Source organism: Salmo trutta, chromosome 35 (genome assembly GCF_901001165.1).
Source record: "Salmo trutta chromosome 35, fSalTru1.1, whole genome shotgun sequence".
Taxonomy (NCBI): Eukaryota; Metazoa; Chordata; class Actinopteri; order Salmoniformes; family Salmonidae; genus Salmo; species Salmo trutta.
This window is the reverse complement of record NC_042991.1, coordinates 4,854,608-4,882,384: the sequence shown is the minus strand read 5'-3', so window position 1 is coordinate 4,882,384 and position 27,777 is coordinate 4,854,608. Positions and strand designations below refer to the sequence as shown.

Below are 27,777 nucleotides of genomic sequence, written 5' to 3'. Positions count from 1 at the left end.
CTCTACCATTGGAGGATACGCTCTACGAACATCAATGAGCCAATCAGAGTCGAGTACGGTGAGTGATTGATACAGCGTCGACTAATCGTCCTGAATGCTAAGGAAATGCAGACTAGCACGTGGGTAAATTCAGTAGGCGATCTCTCCCAAAAATACTTGATTTCAGTACATTACTATTGTCTTTGGTGATTTAAAACTCACATTCTAGTGGGTGAAAAGTCGGCTTTACTACTAAGCTGGCTATCAAGCTTTCTAATGGCGGACAATGGCGATAATGACTCCCAGCACAGAGTGAATGAGGGTGACTACGTAGTACTGAAACGGGGAGACATCTACAAAGCTGTACAGATTCAAAAGAAAAAGTGAGTCCTTGCACAACTTTGCACATGCACAATCACATTATCTGTTGATTTGCGTTAGCTAACAATGCTTCACAGTCAAGTCAAACCTTTTGCCTGTACTAATGTTACTAGTTTGCAAGCTATGTCTTGTTGATTAGCATTGTCCAATTGCCATCATTGCTTTCTATTTTGCTAGCTAGGAGTAGGATTCTCAGCCAGGTAACGTTAACGTAACATGTGTACATTTATAGAAGAGAATGTCATGTTGCCAGTTTCAAGCTGGATGACATATTGGCAGTACTACAGTTGTGCAGTCAGTATAGTGTATCATAGTGGACTCACTGTGTGTCATTGTGCGTTTGAGATTTTCTGATATTTCTTCCCAACCCCAGGAAAACTGTATTTGAAAAGCAGTGGTTCTTCCTGGACAATGCAGTGGGGGAGTTGTATGGGACCACCTTTGAAGTTGTGACTGGTGGGACACTGCAGCCACGGAAACCAAAATGCGTTGAGAGTTCTGCAGGTAGCTACATGCCAACAACAACAATCTCCATTATTCTCTAATTCCGGTTAGGATTCAGTCGTCCAGGCACAGAGTTGATGTCTGTGTCTTGTTTTTGTGCGTCTCTTTAGATGCCAAGGAAGCAGGAACAGACAACAGGAACATTCTGGATGATGGGAAATCACAGAAACTCACCAGAGACGATATTGAGACCCTCAAAGAGCAAGGTCTGAAGGGACAGGTACATGCACCTCTGGATATATGTGGATTAGTTGTCATTAATGTGGATTAGTTGTCATTAGCCGGAAGTGGAGATCCTGGACTGGCGTGGTTACACGTGGTCTGCGGTTGTGAGGCTGGACTCTAAAATGACATTGGTAGAGAAATTAACATTAAATTATCTGGCAACAGCTCTGGTGGACATTCCGGCAGTCAGCATGCCAATTGCCCGCTCCCTCATCTTTAGACATCTGTGGCATTGTGTTGTAACAAAACGGCACATTTTAGAATGGCCTTTTGTCCCCAGCACAAGTTGCACCAGTGTAATGATCATGCTGTTTATTCAGCTTCTTATTATGCCACACCTGTCAGGTGGATGGATTATGGCAAAGGAGACATGCTCACTAACAGGGATGTAAACCAATTTGTGCACAAAATTTGAGAGAAATAAGCTTTTTGTGTGTATGGACAATTTCTGTGATCTTTTATTTCAGCTAATGAAACTTGGGACCAACACTTTACATGTTGCATTTATATTTTTGTTCAGTATACGTTGAAGTTATGGTGAAAGTTTTGTTTATGTTGAAGATGCTAGTCTGACTTCACTTTCCCATTTCTCCTCTCCATAGGAAATAGTCCAGCAGCTGATAGAGAACAGTACAACATTCAGGGACAAGACTGAGTTTGCACAGGAGAAATACATCAAGAAAAAAAAGAAAAAGTGAGTCAGTGGAATATAGACCTACACACTCCAGGACCAGGGTTAGTGATGAATGAAATAGGCTTTCTGAGTTCTGAATGTCTTGTTTTCTGTTCCCTCCAGGTATGAGAACAGTGTGATGGTTTTAAGGCCCTCCTGTCGCGTCCTGGCTATGATGTACCACGGCAGAGAACCAGGGAAGATATGGTGAGTGTAGCCACCATGCCAGCTAAGTCATACCTAGGCCTATTTGTAGGGCCTGATGTTTCTCCTGGCTAGGTCAAGTGGTCAGGAAAACCTCTGGGGCCCAAATTCAGTTTTCATTGAGAGAAGTTCCTTTCTGTATTGTATGTTGTAGTAACCAAGACTGTGTCTCTGCCTCCCTCCTCCAGCCACCTGCGGTATGACACCCTTGCCCAGATGTTGACTCTGGGGAATATCCATGCAGGCAGTAAGGTGCTGGTGTTTGAGACCTGTGCTGGACTGGTGCTGGGGGCCGTCATGGAGAGGATGGGAGGTAACTGGACTATAGAAATGTCTGGAAGTATCATGGATAGACCTGGCATGACCTGCATCTAAAATGGCACCCTATTCCCTATATAGTGCAGTAGGTTTGAACAGAGCCTCAAAAGTAGTGCACTATGTAGGGAATAGGGTGCCATATCGGACTCACACATGATGGCTTAATTCTGCATGATTTATGAATTATGTTTGCTCTGTGGCAAGCCGGTCTGTTCCCTGTCTATGTTTACCATGCTCTGACTGCCATGTCAGCAGTCAACTTTTTATGTAATACATTTCAATTGGAAGGTCCTGTAACGAATAGACATTTTTTTTCATTACATTTTAGTCATTTAGCAGATGCTCTTACCCAGAGAAACTTACAGTTAGTGCATTTACTTTAAGATGGCTAGGTGGGGCTAGAGCTGTTGCGGTGACCGTATGCCACACCGGCAGTCATGGGTCATGACCGCAGTAAAATTCCATGTGATCGCAGTAAAATGCGCTCTGGACCAATGTTTACTCTAAGCTGCGTGCATGCACACAGTAGCCCCGAGACTGCTTCGCAGCTCCCCCGGGACTGCGAACCGGGACTGCTTCGCAGCTCCCCCGAGACTGCTTCGCAGCTCCCCCAGGACTGCTTTATAGAGCGCAGAAGAAATATCAGGCCACTGAGAGAAGCACGAGATTGAATTTCACTTAACTCTCAGGGAAACCGCTAGAAAGTTAACACTATCAACGTTTCCCTTTCCTGTGGCAATGGTGATATAATCAACGCAATATTAGCCACTTCCAATGCAACATAACGAAACAAACAATGCAAGAGATTTTGTTGTAGGCAGAACGCATCAGAGTAGGATTCTACACAGACCGTTGCGGCATAACCAATCAGAGCTGCAGTAGGCCAATATGCAAATAGACCATTGCCATATATGGATCTGTCCCATTTACTTTGAACTGGACTGTTGACAGCTGTGGTCGTGAGCAGGGCTGTGGCGGTCACAAAAGTTTGTTAGCCGGTGATTGCCAAGCAAATAACATAAACACATTGAGCATCACCTGGCTTCCACACACAGCCTTCAAGCCCTTTTAAAAGGTCTAATAAATCCATGTAATATGGCCTACATACACCTTCACAATAAATCCATTATTTATTTAAAATAAAAGAGCATGATATAAAGAAAATGTAGTCTATTTCAGAAGAACAGAATAGCATATCCTGAGTTGTCCTTATGTTATGTCTGATGTGACTATGCCAAATAGCTGTGGGCTACACTAGTTCATTTAGCAGACAAGATTTGCTTAGAATTCCGTGGCCTTATTTTATAGTATGAAGAATTGAACAAAGCTGAATAAAATATATTTTCTCCAAACAATTTGAGGGAGTGCGCACATGAGGCTATGTGTTGAGCGGTTAACAAAGAAATAAGTACTCCTATATGCTTAATTTGGAGTTATTAAACTAACTTTTTATTTGTTCTACAAACGTTGGGCTATATGTTTGGATTTTTAATACATTGTAAGACTGCATGATGAGACTTTAATGATTGATTTGAAAAAAGTTGCTTGAAAGACATGAGCTCTGCTTTGTTTTTTGCCCAGGCTGTGCACACTTCATCAGTCTCTCATTCACAATTTGACAAGCACTTTATAATTCCTCAAATTTCACGGCGGCATCCCCTTTGTGGCCGTAATGCACCTTAAAAAAATCCATGCTTTTTGCGGCCCGGAGTGCTGCGTTGTGCCTTTCTCCGTGAGTCTGCCGCGCAATTCGAAGGGTCTCTCACTCACATGGGTCTTTCTCACAGGATACAAGTGAAGACAGACACATTGGAGACCCAACTGTGTGTGTCCTTATCCAATTCCGAGGTGCATATTGAAGATATTGGAAGAACTCTCCACATTTACTTTTCGTTAGGCCTACTCATCTTGTTGGCTAACGGACAGCAAAAGCACTAGCCTATGTCAATCTACTATCCCTATAGTATGACTTATTCTGTGCGAGAAATAAATATTCCAAACATAGTCTGGGACAGTTGTGGGATGCGATAGATCCCAAATTAATACAACCACTAGCATCAAAAAAACTTTTTTATGCAATGTGGCTGACGCAACAGATCAGAACGTTTAGCGTAAAATGTTGAACTATTAGGCTATTTCCTCACATTATAAGCACAGCAATGCACACATGGTAGTAGGCTATAAGCACTAATGTTCCTTTAGCGGAAAACACCATTATCAAAAGTAACCGCAAGTGCAATTATGCATGTAATGCTTTTATTATAAATGTGTGTTTTTTATGGTGAAAATGATCTTCCCCAAACTTGAAACTCACGCACTGCTTATATATGCCAGTTAGACTCAACCCCTTGTAAAGCAGATTAATGTGCTTAATTTTAAGAAGTTATTTGGCCACTTTTAGTTGTGATACAAACCTTATTAAAACATACAAGCTTATGGGCTAGGCTACATGAGGTGTGCGACTATGATTTTGAAGAAGTCGACAAAAAAAGGCATTGTTTCTTATGCTGTGCATCATTCACAAGTGATAATATTATTTTCTTGTTTTTTAGGTATTTTCCTTAACTGCATTGTTGGTTAATGGCTTGTAAGTAAGCATTTCACTGTAAGGTCTATACCAGTGCATGTGACAAATACAATTTGATTTGATATAATTCACAAGTGATAGGCTAATATTGTCACCCATCAGACTATTCTTGATTTAATCTTGTCTTTACATACTAAGTAATATATGTGACATTTGTTTTGATTTAGAATGGACCATTATCATGCACCTGTATCAAAACAGGGGCAGCGGGAGAAATTGCATGTCATATATGCACTTAAATTGCAAATGGAGGTCGCTTTTCCCCGTGGTTTATTTTCATGTCTGCCAGGTAGGCTATACTCATGTTGTAAATATAAGCAGTGTGCTTAATATTAGGAAAGTTGAGAAATAAATATAGTAGGCCTAGTCTATAGAAGCTGACGGGATGCTCGTCTTTTTATTAGTGGCCATCACTCTGTTTTCTTCCGCAATTGCATAGCCTATAGAAATGTTGAGCAACATGAGAGCTCATGGGCTCTCATTAAGTGTTTGATTAGATTTTCCAAACATTTGCATTGATGTCAGAGCGATTAGAGTGCTGAGTACCAGGCAGTTAGCAAGTTTGGTAGGCTACTAATGACCAGCAGCATCATCAGAGCTTGGAGAAGCCTAATTACCATGACTAAACGGTCATTTGGAATTTGACTGTCTTCATGACTCGTGACCGCCGGTAGATGCGCTTGTGTTGAGATCAAAGCAAGAGCTGCATATAGCCACGTGTGCACGTTTTGTTCATATCCTTTGCTAGTTATTGAGTTATTAGCCCAGTTAGATCATTTGTAGGCAGCAATGTGATTGCTTCCTACAAGAGCACAAAATGTGTGCATTTCTAGACGTCTTTGAAAATCAAGTCAGGTAAAGAGCCTTTTTTTTTGTCTTAAAGGGGCAGTGTTGTATTTTGAAACAGGGTTGAATACGCTAAGTGGCCAATAGGCAGAGGGTAGCATAATTTGTCTGATTCTCTGTAATAATGGTATGGGAATAATAATGCATTTTACATTACATTTTAGTCATTTAGCAGATGCTCTTATCCAGAGCGACTTACAGTAGTGACTGCATACATTTCATACATAATTATTTTTTTTCTCCCGTACTGGTCCCCCGTGGGAATCGAACCCACAACCCTTGCGTTGCAAACACCATGCTCTACCAACTGAGCCACACGGGACCACATATTTTGTAGTGGTTTCTTCCATCAAACAACACAACAATATTTTCAGTCACCTCCTTGTCTGAAGGACAAGTGGATGAACAGGTTAATGTCAATCCCTGCATGTTTATTTCAAAAGTCTCATGGAATGTAAGCCTGATCAAATAGCCACGATAGCCTACTTGGCCACTGTTAAAACTGGAACTTAAAGCGGGTACAGCCTCTGTGTTCCCAGTAAACGCGTGCTGGAAGTTGCACAGAATTTTCACAACGTTGAAGTTTGCGCTCAGCAGACCTGAAATTTGCTCAGTGCCCTAAAATGTGCTTTGGACATGTTGGTACCAACTCGCTAATTACCATCAGGTCGCTAATGACCTGGTACTCAGTGTTCTATTGTCCCTCTAACATCAATGCTATTGAAAATCACATCAAACAGTATCATGCTTTTAAAACTCACCTCACTGTGATGATCAATTTGAAGAAAGAAGTTTTAACCGGTTGAAACTGAGTAGAAAACATGGTCGTTGTAGAAGCCTCAAAACGAAACGGACAGCACTTTCTAAGGTGATGGTTCATTCCGTACTATATATGAGCCCAAGGCTGAAAATACCTGAATTGAAATAATGGTAAACCTGAATTTAAATAAGGTTTGAGTTTACCGCATATTACACACAGCAGAAAAACATAAAACAAAAAACGGGTTTCAGATGTCTTTGGTACATAATTGGTCTAGCCTATACTCCAAAATTAAACAAATTATAGTAATTGCCTTTAAGTGTGGACTGTACTATGCATAGGCTACTGGATTGACCGGTTACCTTATGCTACTCTCCAAACTTCCTACCCACGAGTCTGGGAGGGAAAGTATAGCCCTAGGTGATGCTGTTGGTTTATTGATTGTGCCGGGTGGCTTAGTTGGCCTACAATTATAGAGAATTTGATTTTGAATGGCCTAGTAATAGTGAATTTTGTATATTTTCATAATTAATAGGCTGACACAATACCTTTAGCTATACAGAATATCTCCCCACTGTGCTTTTCCATCTCATCTCTCTCCTTCATTCCATTCTCGTGCATGCAGAGCAGTGGAGGCTGCTGAGGGGAGAACGGCTCATAATAATGTCCAGAACGGAGCAAATGGAATGACATCAAACACCTGAAAACCATGCGTTTGATGTATTTGATACCATTCCACTGATTCTGCTCCAGTCATTACCACGAGCCCAATCTCCCCAATTAAGGTGCTACCAAACTGCTGTGGCACAGGTGGCCTGTCAACAGTTTAATGAAATATGTTTTGTTGTGAAAACATGTTACTATTGATGTTCCCCAACAGATTTAATTGTTTTCCCAAATTAAGCACTGGGTAGCTGCAGGAACAGGGTCGGAGAGCACATGGCATACAGAGTTTGGGCGGAATATAATTTGTCGCACAGCGAGAATATGCTCCTCAAACAGTGGTTGATGTGGGAAATACAGTGTCATGAAAAAGTATATGCCCCCTTTCTGATTTTCTCTATTTTTGCAACAACAAAAAATTTACTGAATGTTATCAGATCTTCAACCATAACCCAATATTAGATATTGTGTTTTGGATCATTGTCTTGCTGCATGACCCAGCTGCGCTTCAGCTCACAGATGGATGGCATGTCATTGTCCTGTAGAAATGTCTGATACAGAGCAGAATTTATGGTTCCTCCTATTAAGGCAAGTCGTCCAGGTCCTGAGGCAGCGAAGCATCCCCAAACCATCACACTACCACCACCATGCTTGACCGTTGCTATGAGGTTCTTACTATGAAATGCAGTGTTTGGTTTTTGCCAGACATAATGGGACCCATGTCATCCAAAAAGTTGACTAAATTTTGCCAAAAAAGAACCTGGAAGCACCTGGATGATCATCAAGAACCTTGAAAGAATGTTCTATGGACAGATGAGTCAAAAGTATAACTTGGGTGACATGGGTCCCATTTATAGTCGCATCGTGCAGCCCATATGTTTGGATTTCTACGTCATTCTAAGGTTTGTATCATTCACAACTTAAGTTGCCAAATAATTCTTAAGTCTAGCGTACAGGACTTGTTTCAAATGATCACTTTTACGCTTAACATATCCACTTATCCATATCCACACTCGATCCGGATTGGGGAAAATATCCTTTCTATTTTATTCACTTAAGTTTAATTATTTTCTTCTTACTATAAAATAATGGCACTGGACTTATAAGCATATCTTGTCTTCAAAATGCACAAGCCTACAGTCTATGGCATGGCACTGTGACATCACATACAATAGGCCAATCATATTCTGTTATTCTGAAATACATTTTCCTCATCATAACGTTTCTTTAGATCTGCCTAAAATAAATCATGTATTATTGTGATATTTTCCAAAGGCGTGCATAAGCGGCTTGTATGCTAAATGTGCTGATGTTAATTAATGGTAAATTACCGTGAGATGGGCAGTCTTTTGCATGACAATAACCAGCTGACAAAATTTCATGACTGCCACAGCTCTACGTGGCGTATTCGGACCCCTTGATTTTTTTCCACATTTTCTTACGTTACAACCTTATTCTAAAATGGATAAAAAATATAATCTGCATAATTTACACACAACACCCCATAATGACAAAGCGAAAACAGTTTGTTTTGCAAATGTATAAAAAATAAACATAACTTATTTACATAAGTATTCAGACCCTTTGCTATGAGACTCTAAATTTAGCTCGGGTGCATCCTGTTTCCATTTATCATCCTTGAAATGTGTCTACAACTTGATTGGAGTCCACCTGTGGTAAATTAATTTGATTTGGAAAGGCACACACCTGTCTATATAAGGTCCCACAGTTACCAGTACATGTCAGAGCAAAAACCAAGCCGTGAAGTCAAAGGAATTGTCCGTAGAGCTCTGATACAGGATTGCGTCGAGGCACCGATCTGGGGAAGAGTACCAAAAAATGTCTGCAGCATTGAAGGGCTCCAAGAACATAGTGGACTCCATCATTCTTAAATGGAAGAAGTTTGGAACCACCAAGACTCTTCCTAGAGCTGGCAGCACAATGGTCACTCTGCTAGAGCTCCAGAGTTCTTCTATGGAGATGGTTGTCTTTCTGGAAGGTTCTCCCATCTCTGCAGCACTCCACCAATCAGGCCTTTATGGTAGAGCGGCCAGACGGACGCCACTTAGTAAAAGGCACATGACAGCCCGATTTGAGGTTTGCCTAAAGGCACCTAAAGACTCTCAGACCATGAGAAACAAGATTCTCTGGTCTGATGAAACCACGATTGAACCTCTTTGGCCTGAATGCCAAGTGTCAGGTCTGGAGGAAACCTAGCACCATCCCTATGGTGGTGGCAGAATCATGCTGTGGGGATGTTTTTCAGATGCAGGGACTGAGAGACTAGTCAGGATCAAAGGGGAAAAATTTACGGAGCAAAGTACAGAGAGGTCCTTGATGAAAGCCTGCTCAGGACCTCAGACTGGGGCAAAGGTTCACCTTCCACCAGGACAATGACCCTAAGCACACATCCAAGACAACGCAGGGGTGTCCTTGAGTGGCCCAGCAAGAGCCCGGACTTGAACCCGATCGAACATCTCTGCAGCGACGCTCCCCATCCAACCTGACAGAGCTTGAGAGGATCTGCAGAGAAGAATGGGAGAAACTCCCCAAATACAGGTGTGCCAAGCTTAGAGCGTCATACCTGTCATGACTCTCCTGGTTGAGTATACAGCCCTCAGATCATGTTTATTTTGTGATGTCATTAACTGTATAATGAAAATACTGTAACTTAGGAAGGAAACCCCTTTCGGCTGTTAAGTTTCCATCCAATATGATATTAAAACAATATGAAGAACGATTAAACTATTTTTGTTAAGATGGGAGTGTAATTTTAGTTTTCTAACGAGATCATAGTTTTCATATCCCTTGCACATTAACTAAGCTACACCCCAAATGAGTTCAAAGGAGCGTGTCAGTGTGATGGAACCGCCCTTTCTGACCAGAGTACTTAAAAGGACTCGCTAAGAATTAACATATTCAGACCAGCAGACGGACAGCGTGAGCTCAACGTTACGAATGGTTGAAACTGAGACTCAACACGAGATGAGAAGATAACCTCCACACGAGACCAGAAACATTCAGTCTGCAGCTGTGCATGTGAAAGTAGTCCCAGAACTAAAGACATGAGGTGGGAAGGAAGAAATCTCATCTCAGACAATCACTGGCGCATCTGAGTAGGTATTCTACTTGAACATTCCACTACCAGAGAAGCTCTACAACTAAGGACATTGTGACCTCTGGTGTACAATCCGAGCCTTACACCGATGCATGAACAATAACTATCCTGTCCACGTAGAAGGGTTGATTGGTTCAACAGAGATAGACGACAAACAAAGACATCTACGCGTTAATATATACATTGCATTTCTTATCAAATGGGCGTTGGTTAGGGTATTAAGTATTCTGATTACTGTGAGCGTAGTTTCCATATGTATGTACGATAAGTTTGACTCTTGTCTCTCCCTCTCTTTATCTACCCCTCCCTCTCCATATGTGTAACAAGCCATCACATTGTGTCAGTCCACTAGGGAATTTTTTCTCATGTAAGTGTGTGTGTATTCTGTGTTTATTATTTAGTTAGTAAATAAATTATTTAAATAAATTAGTGTTGTACTGAATGATCAAAAAAGGCTGGGGTTCTTGCGGATTCAAGAGGTCTGCAACGTTCAGAATGAGACTGATATGAATGAGGTAATGATTAATAAATGACTTATCGATATATCTTACAGATACCATCTCCCGAATTAAACTCAAGATGATAACTCGTTAAACAACTTCTTCCGTGGTGCCCCAAATTCCTAATGAGTTAATTGCTACATGAATAATTTAATTGTAACAATTAAACATAGTTTGATTCGATAAATAACAGTCATCACAATAATGAAAGTCACGACATACCCAAGAATACTCGAGGCTGTAATCGCTGCCAAAGGTCCTTCAACAAAGTACTGAGTAAAAGGTCAGAATACTTAAGTAAATGTGATATTTCAGTATTTTTTTTCCATTTTGCTAAAATTTCTAAAAACCTGTTTTGCTTTGTCATTATCGGGTATTGTGTGTAGATTGGGGGGGACGGACGGACGATTTAATCCATTTTAGAATAAGGCTGTAACGTAACAAAATGTGGAAAAAGTCAAGGAGTCTGAATACTTTCCGAATGCACCGTGTCAACGTCATAGTAAACATTTTCCCTCAAAATAGCTATCAGCAAAGTCAGCTAATACGGGCGGGGGGGATTAAAGTGCGAGTGTTAGTTCACGAAAGCCATTTTTTTGTTAGGGTGGGGAGTGGTGCAACGGGGGATGCTGTGGGATTATTTAAGATACTCTTTGAAGAGGTAGGGTTTTAGATGTTTTCGGAAGATGGGCAGGGACTCTGCTGTCCTAGCTTCAGGGGGAAAGCTGGTTCCACCATTGCTTCACAATACAGTCCTATCTGACTAAGATCACAACATGGTGTCAAAAGTGCTTCAACCTGATCAAATATAACACAGGAGAGATTATTTCACAGAAAACAATAATGTTCCTTGTAGAGAACGATATATTGATATATCGGGCTGATGTTGGCCTTTTCTAGTCTATCGGCCCTTCTTCTGCGAGTCTACATATCAAAACTGCTGCTATGCCAGCTGCCACTCATCGCCTGAGCCACGAGCACTGCACATTGCTGAGGAATGTCTAGCTGGGAAAATTAGCAGCAGCAGCAAGCTAGCTCTTTCTTCAACAGAATGGTACAGTATTGATGGATGAATTGACACAGTGACCAAAATCAAACTCCTGTTGCAAATATTAGATTAATTAATTCACTAATAAAGGCTTGTGTCAACGTGCCCAGACATGGATGCAATAAGCAAGCTTACTAGCTAAGCAGATAGCTATGTGACCTTTTAGGAAAGATGACTCATCTGTGGTGTTGGCTAGCTTGCTATATTAGCTGGTTAGATAAACATAATGTTAAGATATCAGATAGGAGCTGTTAGCCAACGTAGTTAGCTAACGTTAGCTGGTTACCGTTTTGAACGTGCACCAAGTGAAATGGGCGATGGAGGGAGATGTGATCGGGAGCCGGAGTTAAGGTGTCCGGTGAGGGTTTTTTCAGCTGTTCAGGCACACGAAAATGTCTGTAGCAAGCCGAAGTTTGTAGCCGAAGTCTACGCCCCTTTGTCTGTGAATGGTTAACAGTAGGGATTCTTCAATGAAGTCTTTGATGTCATTCAATGAGAGACAATTCATTTTCGTGCACATTTTTTCATTGAGAAATACTGCACTGTAAAATTGCGTGACTAAAATTAATGACAGATTTCTTGAGTTATTTTAGATTAATTGTGACTTTTGAGGAAGTGTATACTGGCTACGGCGTCTCAAAATAGACATACAGAGCTATTGCCGCTTTTTTTCTCAATTTTCAAGCGAAGGTCTTTAAAGCGAATATGCAAGCACACTCGTTTGGTTTGGTTACCCGACTTGGGCTAGGCGCCAGCCGGACTGAAGCATGCTGACACCTTTACAGCCTCGCTCTATTCAGGCGTAGCAGTATGATCAAGTCTCAACCCGCTTATTTCTTGACGGATAGCTGAACTACCCAATTGAGTTGTTACGAGTTATCGTCCTGGCAGCTAAAAAATACAAACTTTTTCCTGATCACGGAAATTGACAAAAATACTAATTTCATAAGCATTCGTGATCACAAATCATGACGTTACGTTTAACCCATTTTTGATTTGAATACATGTTCTTTAAATTCTCAAACTAACAGCAGTGCCTATATGATGTTCTTCCATACAGGCGTGACATTTTTGAGTGATGCTTATATGCAAATGTTGTTGATCAGTAGGCTAATATGGAAGGCAAACTGATTGTTTGTCATCGGTAGCACCATAGACTCCACTGATAAGCCAAATCAAGTTCAATAACTCAATGTATGCACACACTGCCATTGAATATGCTTTCACCTGTGTTGTGGATAGGCTATATCTTGATTTACCCAGTTTAGGGTTACCACTGAAATATAATTACCATTATTGTTATGTAGTTAGATTGGTAAAAACAAAGTCAGATGTATTGTTTGGTTTTAAAATGTATGCAAGGATCATCAACTATATTCAGCTGCAAGCCGATTTTGTCTTGAGAGGATGGTCGGGACTGGAACATAATTATAAATAATTTGTCAACTGCAAATTGACTGCAAGAAGCCCGAACAGATATGTTTGACAAAAACATAATAATTTCAAACCTTGCTTACATTTGGATGCGATCATGTGTCTCTCTATGTTATGTGTGGGAATACTTCTTTTAGATTTCTTAAATTAAAATCACTTGGAACTGATTTACTGGAGTTTTTATAGCCTTATGTCCAACAATAAAAATTCAAAAATGTTGTGGATACTCACACCACCATGAACAGAAGCGTGTTCAGAGTGAGCTGAGTGCAGGGAGTAAGTGGCAGACAGAAAGGAGCAGCTAATGATTTCGGCTTTCAGTCAGGGCCTTAAATTTGACAGATACAATCGAGGTAGGGCGGGGCCTGAACGTCGCGGGCATGGGTAGGAAAGGTCGTACTCAACGGATGTTGTAGAGCATGAACCTGCAGAAGCGACTCACTGCTTTGATGTTAGCAGAGAAGGGTGTTGTCCAGGGTCACGCCAAGGTTCTTTGCACTGGGAGGGTGACACTTCCATCTTCATATTCTGTCTCTCTCCTCTCTCATCCAGGCTATGGGTCAGTGGTGCAGATGTACCCAGGAGGAGGTCCTGTGAGGGCGGGGATGGAGAGCTTTGGGTTCCCCTCCCACTTCCACGACACACTTCATGAGTTCCCCATCTGTCACGTCAACGCACTGCTGGCGGGGGCACTGGACACAGAGGCCAAAGACATAGACGCAGGTGTGCGTTTGTGTTTATACTATGAATGTAATCATTTAATAGACCAACAAATGCTATACTATCTTACCTATTGAATTGATCCATTTTTTTTTTGTCACAACTGCAGATTCCAGACAGGCCAATGGGGACAAGTCCAACCTGACCCAGACTGACCCAGAGAAGGCAGAAAGCAAGGAGTGCAGCCCAGACACAGAGGACCAATGCATGGAGACTAGTACCAGTACAGACCCTGCCGCGGACAAGGAGAGAGAGGAGAGAGAGAAACGTAGAGAGATCAGAGTATGACAGCACATAGTAAAGCAGCCGTGTGTTCCAAAGATTTGTTCAACTTAGTCCGATCAATGGCACACAAATGGAAGAGCAACCGTGTGTTGTGTTTTAGGGCCAGGAGAAGAAGGTGAAGATGGAGGAGAAGAGGAAGAAACTAGCTGCTGCTGCTGCCGTGCTGGAGGGGAGGAACGCCGACGGGTCAGTCTGTTCTCTCATCTCTCTCAACCCCCCCTCCACCATTTTTTCTGTTTTAATAACACTTGGCAACAGTGAACTCTAGACTTGTGGCACTAAGATTACACCCCCTTGACCCGTGAGTTAAATAATCCATGTAAATGATCACAGTGACAGTTTCTGCTCTGTCGGCATGTTGGTGTTTTCTTACGCTGTCGAAAATCAGTGAAACATGTCCACGCTAACATCTCCGTGTCCGCACAAGACGAGCAAAAGAGGATTGCTCAGCAGTTATCTTGATCAGAAGTGCGAGAGGTGTGACATGTCTAGTTAAAGACGATTGATTTTTGGGCTTACAGCACGTGTCTTCTCATCCTGTGTTTATTGATTTGTTTTTTGGGGGGGAAAGTTTGCGTTTCTCCAGGTCACCTTGAACAAATCCCTTGTCTTTCTCTGGACAAAGCACACTTTAGTGCCACGGCGGCCCCGTTCCCATACTTTTTAACAGGCCTTCTTTATTTCATCCTCCCGTCTTTGAAGTACTCGCTAATCTTACCCAATTGGTTAGGCAAGGGCTTTTTCATCTGTCAAGTTTTGCCAGCTCAGTTTTCACCGGGATGGAGGATGGAAAGAAGAAAACATGTTCATAGTGTTTGAACAGGGCCCCACACTGGTAGTAAAATATGTGTTTAATACCTCTTGTTTGTTCTCCTCCTCAGGTTGGTGATTGCCAGTCGGTTCCACCCCTGTCCAGTTCTACTGGGCCTTATCAAGTTCCTCGCCCCCTCCAGACCCTTTGTAGTGTACTCTCAATACAAAGAGGTATGCTTCCTAGTAGTGCTGATGACGATACCAGTATTGCAATATTTTTTCCATGGCAAAAATGAAAACACGAAGCAGACCAAACTCTTTGCTCCTTTAAAAACCTGCTTTGTGTTTTGTTTTCTTGTCACGATATAAAAGAGTATTGCGATACGTGTATCGTCCCGGCCCTACTTTCTAGTGTGTGTCGTGTTCTTAATAATGTAGCGTATTTAATAATCTTCTTACTTTACAACCCAAACTTTGTGTACTACAGACCCTTCATAGTTTGTTGCCAGTAGACCCTAGTGTACTGCCATTATATATTTATTGTCTTTCTCCAGTGGGAAATCTTCTATCAAAACCACTGATAAAACCGTCTGTAATCTAGTCTGGAGTTCGGAAATATCACCCCTGTCATGTTCACTCTGTTATGGCCTTCGTTGCTCCTCTGTTATTAAATCTCTCTCTCCCACAGCCTCTGATAGAGTGCTATACAAAGCTCAGGGAACAAGGCGGAGCAGTCAGCCTGCGACTCACCGATTCCTGGATCAGACATTACCAGGTATAATCATTTTCAAACGGAACTGTGTCTCTGTGGAAGCATCCATGTTTGTAGTACCAGCACTAGCTTTTACCTCTGACCTCACTTCCTGTCTCTGTGTTTCCGTGTGTAGGTGTTGCCTAACAGGACGCACCCCATGCTGCTGATGAGTGGGGGCGGGGGCTACCTCCTCTCCGGGACGACCGTTGCTACGGATACGCCGAAGACGGGCTCAACGAGAGGAGAGGAGCCAGCCGCAAAGAGACTGAAACTCACAGAGACAACAGAGGGATAACACTTAAAACTATTGCGGTCACCCATTTGTTGTGAAATGTATATCATTGATGACATTTAACTGTACTTGTGGGATAGAAGGACTGAAATCTCTCACGCTTCCTAAGATCAGTTATATAATAATTTGGCTGTTATTGAGCCCTGGAGCTGCTCTCCAAAGCTCTTAGCTCCAAAATGCAGCATTTCGTTATCATTACATTTTTTTGAAGAATGTGCCGTGGTGTAATAAAGAAGCCATTTTGTTTTCGCAGACTCATCCCGTAACACATCTGTGTATATGGATTTCAATAAAATACAGTGCTCTAAAGACACTATTACTGTTGATAAGCCCTGTGTTCATGAGGTATTAAAGTTCTTTGTATAATTGTTTCGAAGAAGGAAAAACACTGAGATGTTAGGTTTGGTCCCGGGATATTAATTTTATTAAATGCAGACTGAAGAAACAAACAACCATTCAAAAGTTAGAAGAAAACGGCAATGCATACTTTAAATACATATAGAGAAATCTATGACAAATAAGCAAAGCATCTGTTTTAGCTTTGATATTATCTAATAGAAACTCAACGGTCTCCATGCTGATTCTTTTGATAACTTTTGTACCAGATTTGTTTTTTATTTAACCTTTATTTATGTTGATGTTATCACAGCAGAATTTGTGGCAAGTCTCTTAGATGTATTTTTTTTGTTTTGTTCTCCCACGTCTTCGTCTCTTTAGTATTTTCTTATACAAGGTTAGCACACTGAGCTAGTAGTTTAGCATCCCTGTCGGCCTGTCCACTATCTATTTGCTCCTGTTTTCATGCATCTTCTCAGCAATTTTCTGTAGCTCCGTGTCCATAGCTGCTAGGTTTTGCAGCTCCTTCTCCTGAAAACACACACACACACACCGTGTTATTATTGCTTAATTACATCGCTTCATTTAGGCTACTATCCTAGGTCGAAATAGCACTGATGAAATTGTGAAACCTCTGAAAAACGACATTTATTGTGTGCATTGATCCCTTCTGCTACAGTGCAAGCCCTTCAATTAAAAAAAACAACATTTTATAAGACCATATTTCACACCACATAACCGCTGCTCCTGAAATCTGACTCTCTTAATTAGCCATTACTTTCCCTGGATCTTAATACGGTCAATAGTGTAGATATTCCCACTGCCGTGTACAGGACGCTAATGCAGTGTGTTCTGAAAACTGTCAGGATGAAAAAGAATAGCCAACAGTCATCCATTCTCTCCCCTCCCCATTGTATTCCATCGCTCCATCGCAGGCGGTAAAATGGCCCGGGCCGCACCACTATCGGCTCTAACGGGTGGTTTGGCATGGTGGGTCGTGAGGGCGCCCTTAGGAGAGGGGATGTACTGTAATTACGGAGGTTTTGGTGCAATCGCTGCTGCAGCAATAAAAACGGCGAGAGAGAGAGAGGAAGAGATGCGCTTTTCTCTGCAGCTAGAAGCACAGTCTCAAAGCCTGTGATTGTATTGCTTTCAGATGACTTCCATAGTGCAGAGGACACCATTTATTTCAGGGACACACATCTCTAATTTAGCCTACTCCTGATCCTTTTGAAGCCCGTCGGTGCCAAACAACAAGGAGTTGCAGATGAATATATTAATAACATTAAGTTGCTTAGTATGCCACAACCACTATTTAGGAGGAGATGCTCTGAGTCAAAGGGGGCCTTTCTCTGCATGTGTTTGTACCTACACTCATTCACACACAGGTTTTTTTCCCCTTCTAGAATATCGAGGCTCATTTTGAGATGTGAAGCCTCAACCTGAGCCAGGTCTCCTAGAGATAAGCATATGGTTTCTGTTATCCAGCAGAGAGGGCAGTCTCTTTCCACAGCAGACTACAGAGAAGGCAACATCCAATATTGGGCATTCATAATTGTCATGGCTTGCCATGTGTTTTCTCACTTCAATAAAAACTGGATTTTTTTGTGTCTGTGTATAACAGCATAAAACATCCAAAACTTGATAATTCATTTCAGTTATCTTTCAAGAGATCTAATCTGAGAAGTTCAATATGATGCGTATGATAAAGCCTAGTAATTCCCCATTCATAAAGGTCAATGTTCTGTGTCATGTCATGTTACGTAAAGGTATTGTGTGACGATGTTACCTCCTCTGGGGTTAGAGGTATGCTCTTCTTCCTCTCCTCCGCTGGCTCTGATTGGCTGGCCAGTTGGTGCCTCTTCAGCAGCTTTGCCAGTTCCTCCATCTTAGCCAATCAAATCACATCAAATCAAACTTTATCGCAGTAAAACATCTCTGTACGATAAACAAGCAAAATAGAAACAGTGGAAGGAAATACAAGAAACTACAAGTGTTTAGAAACACTACTAATAAAATCAACACAATCATACAAACTAAAAAAAGATTACAATCTTTGACCGTAGGCCAGTCTAACAAGATATCTATGTTATCATCGGTGGTACATAGAAACCTTATGTGATGGTGTGAGTGGCTCTATGCTTCTCTTCCACCAGGCGGGGTGGTAGTATCCTCTGTACGCCCAGGGAGAACGTTTCTCATATATCTCCCCCTCCCCCAGGAGACGACTCTCCTCCTCACTCCTCTTCTCCGCCAGGTACCTGTCACACAAACACCAGCAGAACCTACACTCAGGGTCGTTTCCCAGACACAGATTAAGCCTAGTTCTGGACTAAAAAGCATGTCTTTGGCTGTGTCTAATATGACTAGAGCCACATAGACATAGTGGCGTTTGAGACGTAAGCTACGTTTCCATCCGATTGAAGACAGGTTTTCATCTGAGTATTCTGAAATCCGCATAAAAAAATATGCTCATTTTCCCACCAGAGATGTCCATCAAATTGACTTGCTGCAGAAACAAGGCTGTGCGAGATGACATAGTGCGCATGAAACATATTTTTGCTGTTAAATGACTACAAAGCTGATTCAAATAACCAAGCTTGATGATGAGTTGTAAATCAGTAAATCAGCTGTGTAGTTCTAGGGCAAAAACCAAAACGTGCATCCAGGGGGCCCCTGGACCCAGTTTGGGAAGCCCTGATCTAGCCAACAACTTGCATATACAGGAAGGGTATAGCCTACATACCTGTACATTATTAGATTATTATGAACAAAAGAGCGATATTATTTTTATTTGTCAAACGGCAGCCAAGCATCGATGATCATGTCACCAGAATAAGACTCTCGATATTTATTGGAAAGGAGCATCAAACTCATCACGTTGCACTTTCACCACCCTGTAAAGTTATTTCTTCTGCATGCTTTCCGGACGAGTAGCGTTGGGAGGATCACACAATATGTCATCGCGTGACTCCAATTTTACTTTGAAATGCTGATTATATCAATATTTGCGCATGAATGAATGCGTTCCCATCTACATTTCTCGCATAATACATTTTGTAGATGCATGTGCTGTCTTTTTGTAACATTCTTATGGGTGAAGATTTATACCAGGCCGCCCGCAGACCGGCAACAGGCGGGGCCATTTAGTTTTTCTTTAAAAAATACTGTAAAATCACCAGGAATTCATCAAAAAATATATATATTTAGGAAATGTGTTCCAAGTTTCCCCTCGAATAAAAAAAAGACACATGCGATCGTGTCTCAACGTATGATATTATTGTTAAAGACAATTTATTTTGGAGGTTAGTTGTGGTCAATTTACAGCAGGGACTATCAATTATATTTTTATTTGACCAAATTCTTATTTTCAATGACAGCCTAGGAACAGTGGGTTTACTGCCTTGTTCAGGGGCAGAACTACAGATTTTTCCCTTGTCAGCTCGGGGATTAGAACAATCTTCCGGTTACTAGACCAACACCGTAACCACTAGGCTACCTGCCGCCCCATATTCAGCCACGGGAACATAATTACAAATAATTTGTAGGCTGCAATTGATCACAAGAAACCCTTACAGATATAATGTTTGACTAAAACATAATCATTTCAAACCTTGCTTACATTTGTATACTATCGCGTGTCTCTCGATTATGGGTGGGAATACTTGGGAACAATTTCCTAAATTAAAATCACATGGAGCTAATTTCCTGGTGTTTTTACAGTCTTTTATGTCCAATAATGAATTGTTATTATAATTTATTTATTTACTTTTGCTCAGAAAACTTGGTGGGCCAAATGGCTCACAGCCGCCATTTGGGGAACTCAGATTTAATTATTATAATTATGTACCGGTGCCCCGCCCATCCCGCGGCTGAGTCTAGTTGACTCCCCTCATACACTCCTGAAAAACAGTTTCTGAAAGAAAAAAAGATGAATAGACAGATAAATACATCAGACTCTCTTGCCTCTCTCTCTCCTCCTCGGAATCCCCGTGCCTCTTCTCCTCCTGTTCGTCAGAATCACTCCTTCGTTCCTGTTCTTCCTCCTCTGAGGATTCCCCACTGCGTTGGTGATGCTTCTTGTGGCGGTACCTGTTTGTTGGTCTCCAGATTCTCTTCTCTCTATCCTCCTCTTCTTCTGACTCATCTGATCTCCTTTCTTCTGATTCCTCCTCTGATGAGTCAGCACCTCGTTTGTGGTGTTTCTTGTGGTGATATCTGTGTGTGGGTTTCCAAATTCTTTTCTCTCTTTCCTCTTCCTCCTCTCTCTTTTCCTTCTCATCATTCAGATCCCAGGACTCCTGACTGCACTTTTCACTTTTGTCATCTCGTTTGCGTAATTTCTTTGGGGTGTACCGATAGGTAGGCCTATATCTCTTCTCCTTCTCTTCGCCCAGGCTCCAGGACTCTTGGCTGCGTTCCTCTTCTGGCTCTCCTCTCTCCTCCTCTAAACCGTCTTCGTCTCGTTTGTGGTGTGTCTTCGGGGTGTACCGATAGGTAGGCCTATATCTCTTCTCCTTCTCATTACCCAGGCTCCAGGATTCCTGACTACGTTCTTCGTCTGGCTCTTCTCTCTTTTCCTCAGACACCTCTTTATGATGATACCTGTGCGTTGGTTTCCAAATCCTCTTCTCCTTCTCATCGTTGAGGTCCCATGACTCCTGGCTGCGCTCTTCGTCCTCCGGTGTCTCTCTCTTCTCCTCCACAGATTTCAGGCGGGCCTCGATGTCCTTCACGTCAGCCCCTGGAACCTCAGGCTCAGGTTCATGACGTTTGACCTCCTCTTTATGGGTCAGCGCCTCCTCATCGCTTTTCTTCTCCAGAAGAGCAGCATGTTGTGCACCTGTAGAGGAGGTGGAAGGAGAAGGGATGTTCAAAGGGCATTCAATATCCACACTATTTACTACTCTGTCATTGTCTGATGTCCAATTCAAGCCCCGCTCCACAAGTTCCCCATCAATCAAAACATAATCCCTTCGAGAGCTTGGAACTAAGGTTTTATCTGCATTTTTGTTCAAATATAGTTATTGACATAGCCTTGTTCTGTTCAATGTTCTCCACCTCTAAATACACAATTTCATGTTGTTAAGTTCAAAGTAATACCATATAAAAATTGCTGACATTATTCAAACCAATAAGGGTTCGGAACTTTGAAGCCATTTATCTCAGAATCATCTTTTTACAGATTGAACTTTATAGTCCCAAACTCTCGCTTTGACTAGTTCATTTTGGTGACCATTGCAAAATGGTACTCAACAGTGTATGGAGAAAGCTCAGTATCTGTCTCCCATAGTGCCCTTTTTATATTCAACTAAGTAGAATTTCCATAAATACAGAAGCAAATCTAGGTTGCTCTATTCATATCTCCTCAGCTGGTTGCCAGGTTGCAGCTCTATATTTCTGGTCTCTGTGGTAGCAGAAGCCCCACCGAGTCCCTGTGACCTACAGTAAGAACTCTGTATAACATTACTGTCTGCATCAGCAACAAACGGTGCCATCCTCCAGAAGGAACAGTTCTTTCACCATCTCTGCCTCCAGTCAATAGTCTAAAGTGGCTTCCTCTGCTCCTCTCCTTTCCTTAATTTCCCTTACGAAAAAAAGATTGCAGTCAGAGTACAGTATAACTGCAGTTCATTTCTGCAATTACTGCGTACAAAATACCACAGTCTATTGCAGTTACTGCACGTTTACTGCAGTTTTAAAATGGCAACAGAAAAAAATTGGAAGGGATTTCCACTGACATTACAGAGCAAGACAGGCGGAAGGGATTTCTTGGTAGCGTCACGCATCATGGTAGACAAACAAGGTTCATTAACCCCAGTCTTGTAAACAAGCACTGACATCATATTGCTTTCACAACTGGGGAAGCCACACTGTACACTAATGAAATGTGCCTTAGATTCAACTTTACGATGAAGAGCAATTTTCTCCTACAATATTGGTCAAGATTTTTTTTCTCCCAATAGGATGCTATGTTTTTTTATGTACTGCTTTTGAAATACAACGACTGATGATGTAAATACTACTTGCCTGCTTTGAGAATATCTTTGCATTCCTGATCCAGAGGGTGAGAGTCAGGTTTGGTCAGTGCCTTGGACAGGACCTCAACCAAGCACCGTTTTACCTAAAACACAGTCACCAGCAACCTGTCACGATTCTCTCAATAAAGCATAGATTGTCATTTCCATTGTATAAAAATACAATGTTATCCAGAGACTAAAAACATGTTTCGTACCACATCTTCTCTCTGTCGTTCTTTTCCAACGGGAAGTAATAGATTTTCTGTAAATTCGTAAGAAGGTCGGTCAGAATGTGGTTCTGTGTTGAAAACAACTTACTTCTCCTAAACAATCGGGTATGAGGTTCCATTTTGTTTGGCAAAATGAACGTGTGATATACACTGAGTATACAAAACATTAAGAACACCTGCTCTTTTCATGACAGAGATTGACCAGGTGAATCCAGGTGAAAGCTATGATCGCTTATTGATGTTACTTGTTAAATTCACTTCAATCAGTGTAGATGAAGGGGAGGAGACAGGTTAAAGAAGGATTTTTAAGCCTTGAGACAATTGAGACATGGATTGTGTATATGTGCCATTCAGAGGGTGAATGGGCAAGACAAACGATTTAAGTGCGAACAGAGTATGGTAGTAGTTGACAGGCGCACCGGTTTGTGTCAAGAACTGCAACCCTGCTGGGTTTTTAACATTCAACAGTTTCCCGTGTGACTCAAAAATGGTCCACCACCCAAAGGACATCCGGCCAACTTGACACAACTGTGGGAAGAATTGGAGTCAACATGGGCCAGCATCCCTGTGGAACACTTTCAACACCTTTTAGAGTCATGCTCATACGAATTTAGACTTTTCTGAGTGCAAAAAGAAGGGGGTGCGAAGGTGTTCCTAATGTTTGGTGTACTCAATGTAGATGAGCAATTATAACAACTTCACTCAAGATAAACAGTCAAGTAGAGAAAATCCGCCATACAATGCAAAAAAGGCATGCAACACTCGCTCACGCAGAGGCACTCTCCATGGTGCTGGAACACAGCTACTATACTACATGCACCATTGAAAACAAACCAAATTCACCCACAGCTTACCTGCGAAGAAAGACGCAACCAAAGCAAAAACAAGCACAAGTTTCATCATGGAAGAATTAGATTATCTCCCCGTATAAATAACATAAAAAAAAGAGCTGATAACTTGAAGCAAAAACTCTAAAGACAGCACTGCCAAGCCAGCTCCCCCAGCTCCCGTTCTCCCTCTGTGCGTATTGGAACGGTTGTGTGGGTTCTTCTGCGGTATGCTTCTTATCTGAGAAGTAGGGGGAGGCACACCATATATCAGGTTTGGAAGAGGTGTAGGAGGGGTGTAGACGACACCTGCGTCACTATTAGATTAGATCCTAATCAGGATGTGTTCTGTGTCCATCCAAATTAATATCACATGAGACAATAGCCTACAGCAAGATGTCAACAGTCTTTTGGATGCATTTGTTTGAGGATTGCAACAACCGGCACCAGAATTCTAAGCTGTGTCAGTGTGTTTACATCAGACTAGTTGTCAGCAACAGAGAAATGGGTGCAAAACAAGAAGTTTCATTTCGATAGATCAAAGTTCAGTCCATGGATTAAAGAAACGATGTCATCTCTCCAGAACCCTTCATCTGATATATATTTCTCCTTTGAGTCCCCCAGTTACAGTTGTTTTCATCAGTCTCTGAGAACAGTTATGCAATACTTTTATGATCTCTCTTTGGCTCAGGGAATGTTAAATTATTTTAACATAGCTATCGCAGCCCCACCCCTCCCCCCACCGTCCTGTGTGTGTGTGTGTGTGTGTGTGTGTGTGTGTTTGTGTGTGTGGAGGCTGGAGCTAAGTAAAATATATGTACTGTATATAGCCAACCATCTGTGAATAATGCATAGCTGTGGGCTGTCAGAACATGCCATTTATGTAAACAAAGGGAAATTCCATAAGAGACAATAGTACAGATTCTGATTCTGAGCTGTCTGGCAAGAGAACGAGTGGGGGTTTGTAGTGACACTGTGTTGCTGGATATCTGATGATCATCTCTTGTTTTTCGATAGCTGAAGCCTCTACCGAAGTCAATGCCTCTCCTTGTTCGGGCGGTGCTCGGCGGTCGACGAGCACCCCCGAGCACCGCCGGCGGTGTCTTCTAGCCATCATTGATCTTCTAGCCATCATTGATCCATTTTTCATTTTCCATTGGTTTTGTCTTGTCTTCCTACACACCTGGTTCCAATCCCATTCATAACATGTTGTGTATTTAACCCTCTGTTTCTCCTCATGTCCTTGTCAGAGATTGTTTTGTTTGTATGCTCGTGTATTATGGATTGGTGCGCGACAGGTTCTTGTACCCACTTTGTACTTTGGTTTTTGGAGTTTTGTTGAACGCTATTAAACTACTCCATTCATACCAAGTTCGATTCTCCTGCGCCTGACTTCCCTGCCACCTACACACACGACATTACAGAATCTCTGACCAGTATATGGAGTCAGCAGGAGAAGGTACCCCGGCCATGGAGGTGGAGGAGCGCGCCCAGGAGCATACGGAAATGCTTTACTATCTGGGCGCCGCCATGGATCGCGTTGTCCAGAATATGGACCGCTGGGAGAGACAGGGAGTTCTTCCATCACCTCCACCAGCACAACCGGGGTCTATCCTGAGCACCAGTTTTCCGCCTGAACCCAGTGGGATCCGTCTCTCCATGCCACAGGGGTACGACGGGAGTGCTGCCAACTGCCAGGGTTTCCTCCTCCAACTAAACCTCTATCTGGCCACGGTCCACCCAGCTCCATCGGACCATGAGATGGGTTTTGCCCTCGTCTCGTGCCTCACCAGGAAAGCCCTGGAGTGGCCAACGCCGTGTATAGAGGGGGAGATGCGGCGTTGGACCATTTTGAGGAGTTCACCCGCCGTTTCGGGGCAGTCTTCGACCACCCACCCGAGGGCAGAGCGGCGGGTGAGCGCCTCTACCATCTGAGGCAGGAGACGAGGAGCGCCCAGGAGTTTGCCCTGGAGTTTAGGACCCTGGCAGCCGGCGCGGGATGGAACAACAGGGCCATGATCGACCATTACCGCTGCAGTCTGCGCGAGGTCGTCCGTCGGGAGCTGGCCTGCAGAGACACCACCCTCACTTTCGACCAGCTGGTGGACATGTCCATCCGGCTGGACAACCTGCTGGTTACTCGCGGACGTCCAGATCGGGGTCTGGTGGTTCCATCCTCCCGCACCCCTTCTCCGTTACCCATGGAGCTGGGAGGGGCGCAGGGAGACCGGAGGGGATTCTCGCTCATGCACCATCTGTGGCCGCAGAGGTCACACTGCTGGTCGGTTGGTTCCTCTGGGTATCGAGGCAGCAGGCAGGGCGCTCTGGCGTCACCCCAGGTGAGCCGGCACCATTCTCACCCATAGCCCTCTGTTGCACATATGTTTGTGTCTGTCACTTTTTCAGAATTTTCCCCGCGTTCCCAGCATAAGGCGCTCGTAGATTCAAGCGTGGCTGGGAATTTCATTGATAGAGCGTTAGCTCATAGTTTAGAGATGGAGATGGAGAGTGACCGCATTGCAGCCGTGCGTAATTGGCCGACTCCCACCACGGTGAAGGAGGCGCAGCGATTCTTAGGGTTTGCCAACTACTACCGGAGGTTTATCCAGGGTTTTGGTCAGGTAGCTGCTCCCATTACCTCACTGCTGAAGGGGGGCCCGGTGCGCTTGCAGTGGTCAGATGAGGCGGACAGGGATTTTAGGCACCTGAAGGCTCTGTTTACCTCTGCTCCTGTGTTGGCCCATCCGGATCCCTCTTTGGCGTTCATAGTGGAGGTGGACGCGTCCGAGGCTGGGATAGGAGCTGTTCTCTCAGCGCTCGGGTACGCCACCGAAGCTCCGCCCCTGTGCCTTCTTCTCTAAGAAGCTCAGCCCAGTGGAGCGAAACTATGATGTGGGGGATCGGGAGCTGTTGGCTGTCGTCAAGGCTTTGAAGGCGTGGAGACATTGGCTTGAGGGGGCTAAACACCCCTTTCTCATCTGGACTGACCACCGCAATCTGGAGTACATCCGTTTTGTGTTTACCCTCTCTTACAGACCAGGCTCCCAGAATGTTAAGGCAGACACATTGTCCAGGCTGTATGACACAGAGGAGCGGCCCATGGATCCCACTCTTATACTCCCCGCCGCTTGTTTGGTGGCGCCGGTAGTGTGGGAGCTGGACGCGGACATTGAGCGGGCGTCACGTGCAGAGTCCACTCCCCCTCAGTGTCCAGCTGGGCGTCTGTACGTTCCATCTGCTGTCCGTGACCAGCTGATCTATTGGGTCCACACGTCACCCTCCTCTGGTCATCCTGGGATCGGTCGGATGGTGCGCTGTCTTAGTGAGAAGTACTGGTGGCCCACTTTTGCTAAGGACGTGAGGGTTTATGTTTCCTCCTGCTCAGTCTGCGCCCAGTGAAAGGCTTCTAGACACCTGCCCAGAGGTAAGTTACAACCCTTACCCGTTCCACAACGGCCGTGGTCGCACCTGTCAGTGGATTTCCTAACCGATCTTCCACCTTCACAGGGTAACACCACGATCCTGGTCATTGTGGATCATTTTTCTAAGTCCTGTCGTCTCCTCCCTTTGCCCGGTCTCCCTACGGCCCTACAAACTGCAGAGGCCCTGTTTACAGACGTCTTCCGGCACTATGGGGTGCCTGAGGATATAGTGTCTGATCGGGGTCCCCAGTTCACGTCAAGGGTCTGGAAGGCGTTCATGGAACGTCTGGGGGTCTCGGTCAGCCTTACCTCAGGTTTTCACCCCGAGAGTAACGGGCAGGTGGAGAGAGTAGATCCTTCCCTGCTGCGAGAATTCCTCCGTCTCCACATCCGGATCGCCCTGCGCCTTGTCCTCCGGGTCATCCCCAAGGCCGGTATCGACGCGCTGCTGGAGCCGCACGTCGGGGGGTGGGGGGGGGGGTACTGTCACGACTTCTACCGAAGTCGATGCCCCTCCTTGTTTGGGCGGTGCTCGGCGGTCGACGTCACTGGTCTTCTAGCCATCATTGATCCATTTTTCATTTTCCATTTATTTTGTCTTGTCTTCCTACACACCTGGTTCCAATCCCATTCATTACATGTTGTGTATTTAACCCTCTGTTTCCCCTCATGTCCTTGTCAGAGATTGTTTTGTTTGTATGCTCGTGTATTATGGATTGGTGCGCGATGGGTTCTTGTACCCACTTTTATTTATTATGTACTTATTGCGTTTTATTGAACGCTATTAAACTACTCCATTCATACCAAGTTCGATTCTCCTGCGCCTGACATCCCTGCCATCTACACACACACAACATTACAGGCACATGTGGTACTGTGCTTGCCTTGTAACCTGTCT

At 43.4% G+C, this 27,777-nt stretch overlaps 2 protein-coding genes across 2 annotated transcripts; one reads left to right on the top strand and one right to left on the bottom strand.

Moving 5' to 3' along the window:
• The first annotated feature begins 70 nt into the window (after window positions 1-70).
• LOC115174478 (tRNA methyltransferase 6 non-catalytic subunit) lies at window positions 71-16,373 on the top strand. The gene is made up of 12 exons (XM_029733028.1): window positions 71-362; window positions 734-864; window positions 975-1,084; window positions 1,692-1,783; window positions 1,886-1,969; window positions 2,155-2,279; window positions 13,793-13,963; window positions 14,070-14,242; window positions 14,346-14,431; window positions 15,127-15,229; window positions 15,687-15,773; window positions 15,886-16,373. The coding sequence occupies exons 1-12, from the start codon at window positions 256-258 to the stop codon at window positions 16,045-16,047; spliced, it is 1,431 nt and encodes a 476-aa protein (XP_029588888.1). The 5' UTR covers window positions 71-255; the 3' UTR covers window positions 16,048-16,373.
• A 70-nt stretch (window positions 16,374-16,443) lies between these two features.
• Window positions 16,444-23,723, bottom strand: LOC115174479 (golgin subfamily A member 6-like protein 22). The gene is made up of 7 exons (XM_029733029.1): window positions 23,485-23,723; window positions 22,616-22,662; window positions 22,411-22,504; window positions 20,347-21,223; window positions 18,494-18,641; window positions 18,170-18,268; window positions 16,444-16,911 (listed from the first exon to the last, which is right to left on the bottom strand). Exons 1-7 carry the CDS (start codon window positions 23,531-23,533, stop codon window positions 16,828-16,830), a joined length of 1,398 nt encoding a protein of 465 aa, XP_029588889.1. The 5' UTR covers window positions 23,534-23,723; the 3' UTR covers window positions 16,444-16,827.
• Between the last annotated feature and the right edge of the window lie 4,054 nt (window positions 23,724-27,777).

Excerpts from the sequence above, each read along its gene's own strand:
- LOC115174478 (XM_029733028.1), top strand. The coding sequence starts at position 256 with ATGGCGGACAATGGCGATAATGACTCCCAGCACAGAGTGAATGAGGGT. Across the intron at positions 865-974 it reads ATGCGTTGAGAGTTCTGCAG|ATGCCAAGGAAGCAGGAACA; the intron begins GTAGCTACATGC and ends GCGTCTCTTTAG. Across the intron at positions 1,784-1,885 it reads ATCAAGAAAAAAAAGAAAAA|GTATGAGAACAGTGTGATGG; the intron begins GTGAGTCAGTGG and ends TGTTCCCTCCAG.
- LOC115174479 (XM_029733029.1), bottom strand. The coding sequence starts at position 23,533 with ATGATGAAACTTGTGCTTGTTTTTGCTTTGGTTGCGTCTTTCTTCGCA. Across the intron at positions 22,505-22,615 it reads AACGACAGAGAGAAGATGTG|GTAAAACGGTGCTTGGTTGA; the intron begins GTACGAAACATG and ends ACTGTGTTTTAG. Across the intron at positions 18,269-18,493 it reads CACTCACACCATCACATAAG|ATGGAGGAACTGGCAAAGCT; the intron begins GTTTCTATGTAC and ends TGATTGGCTAAG.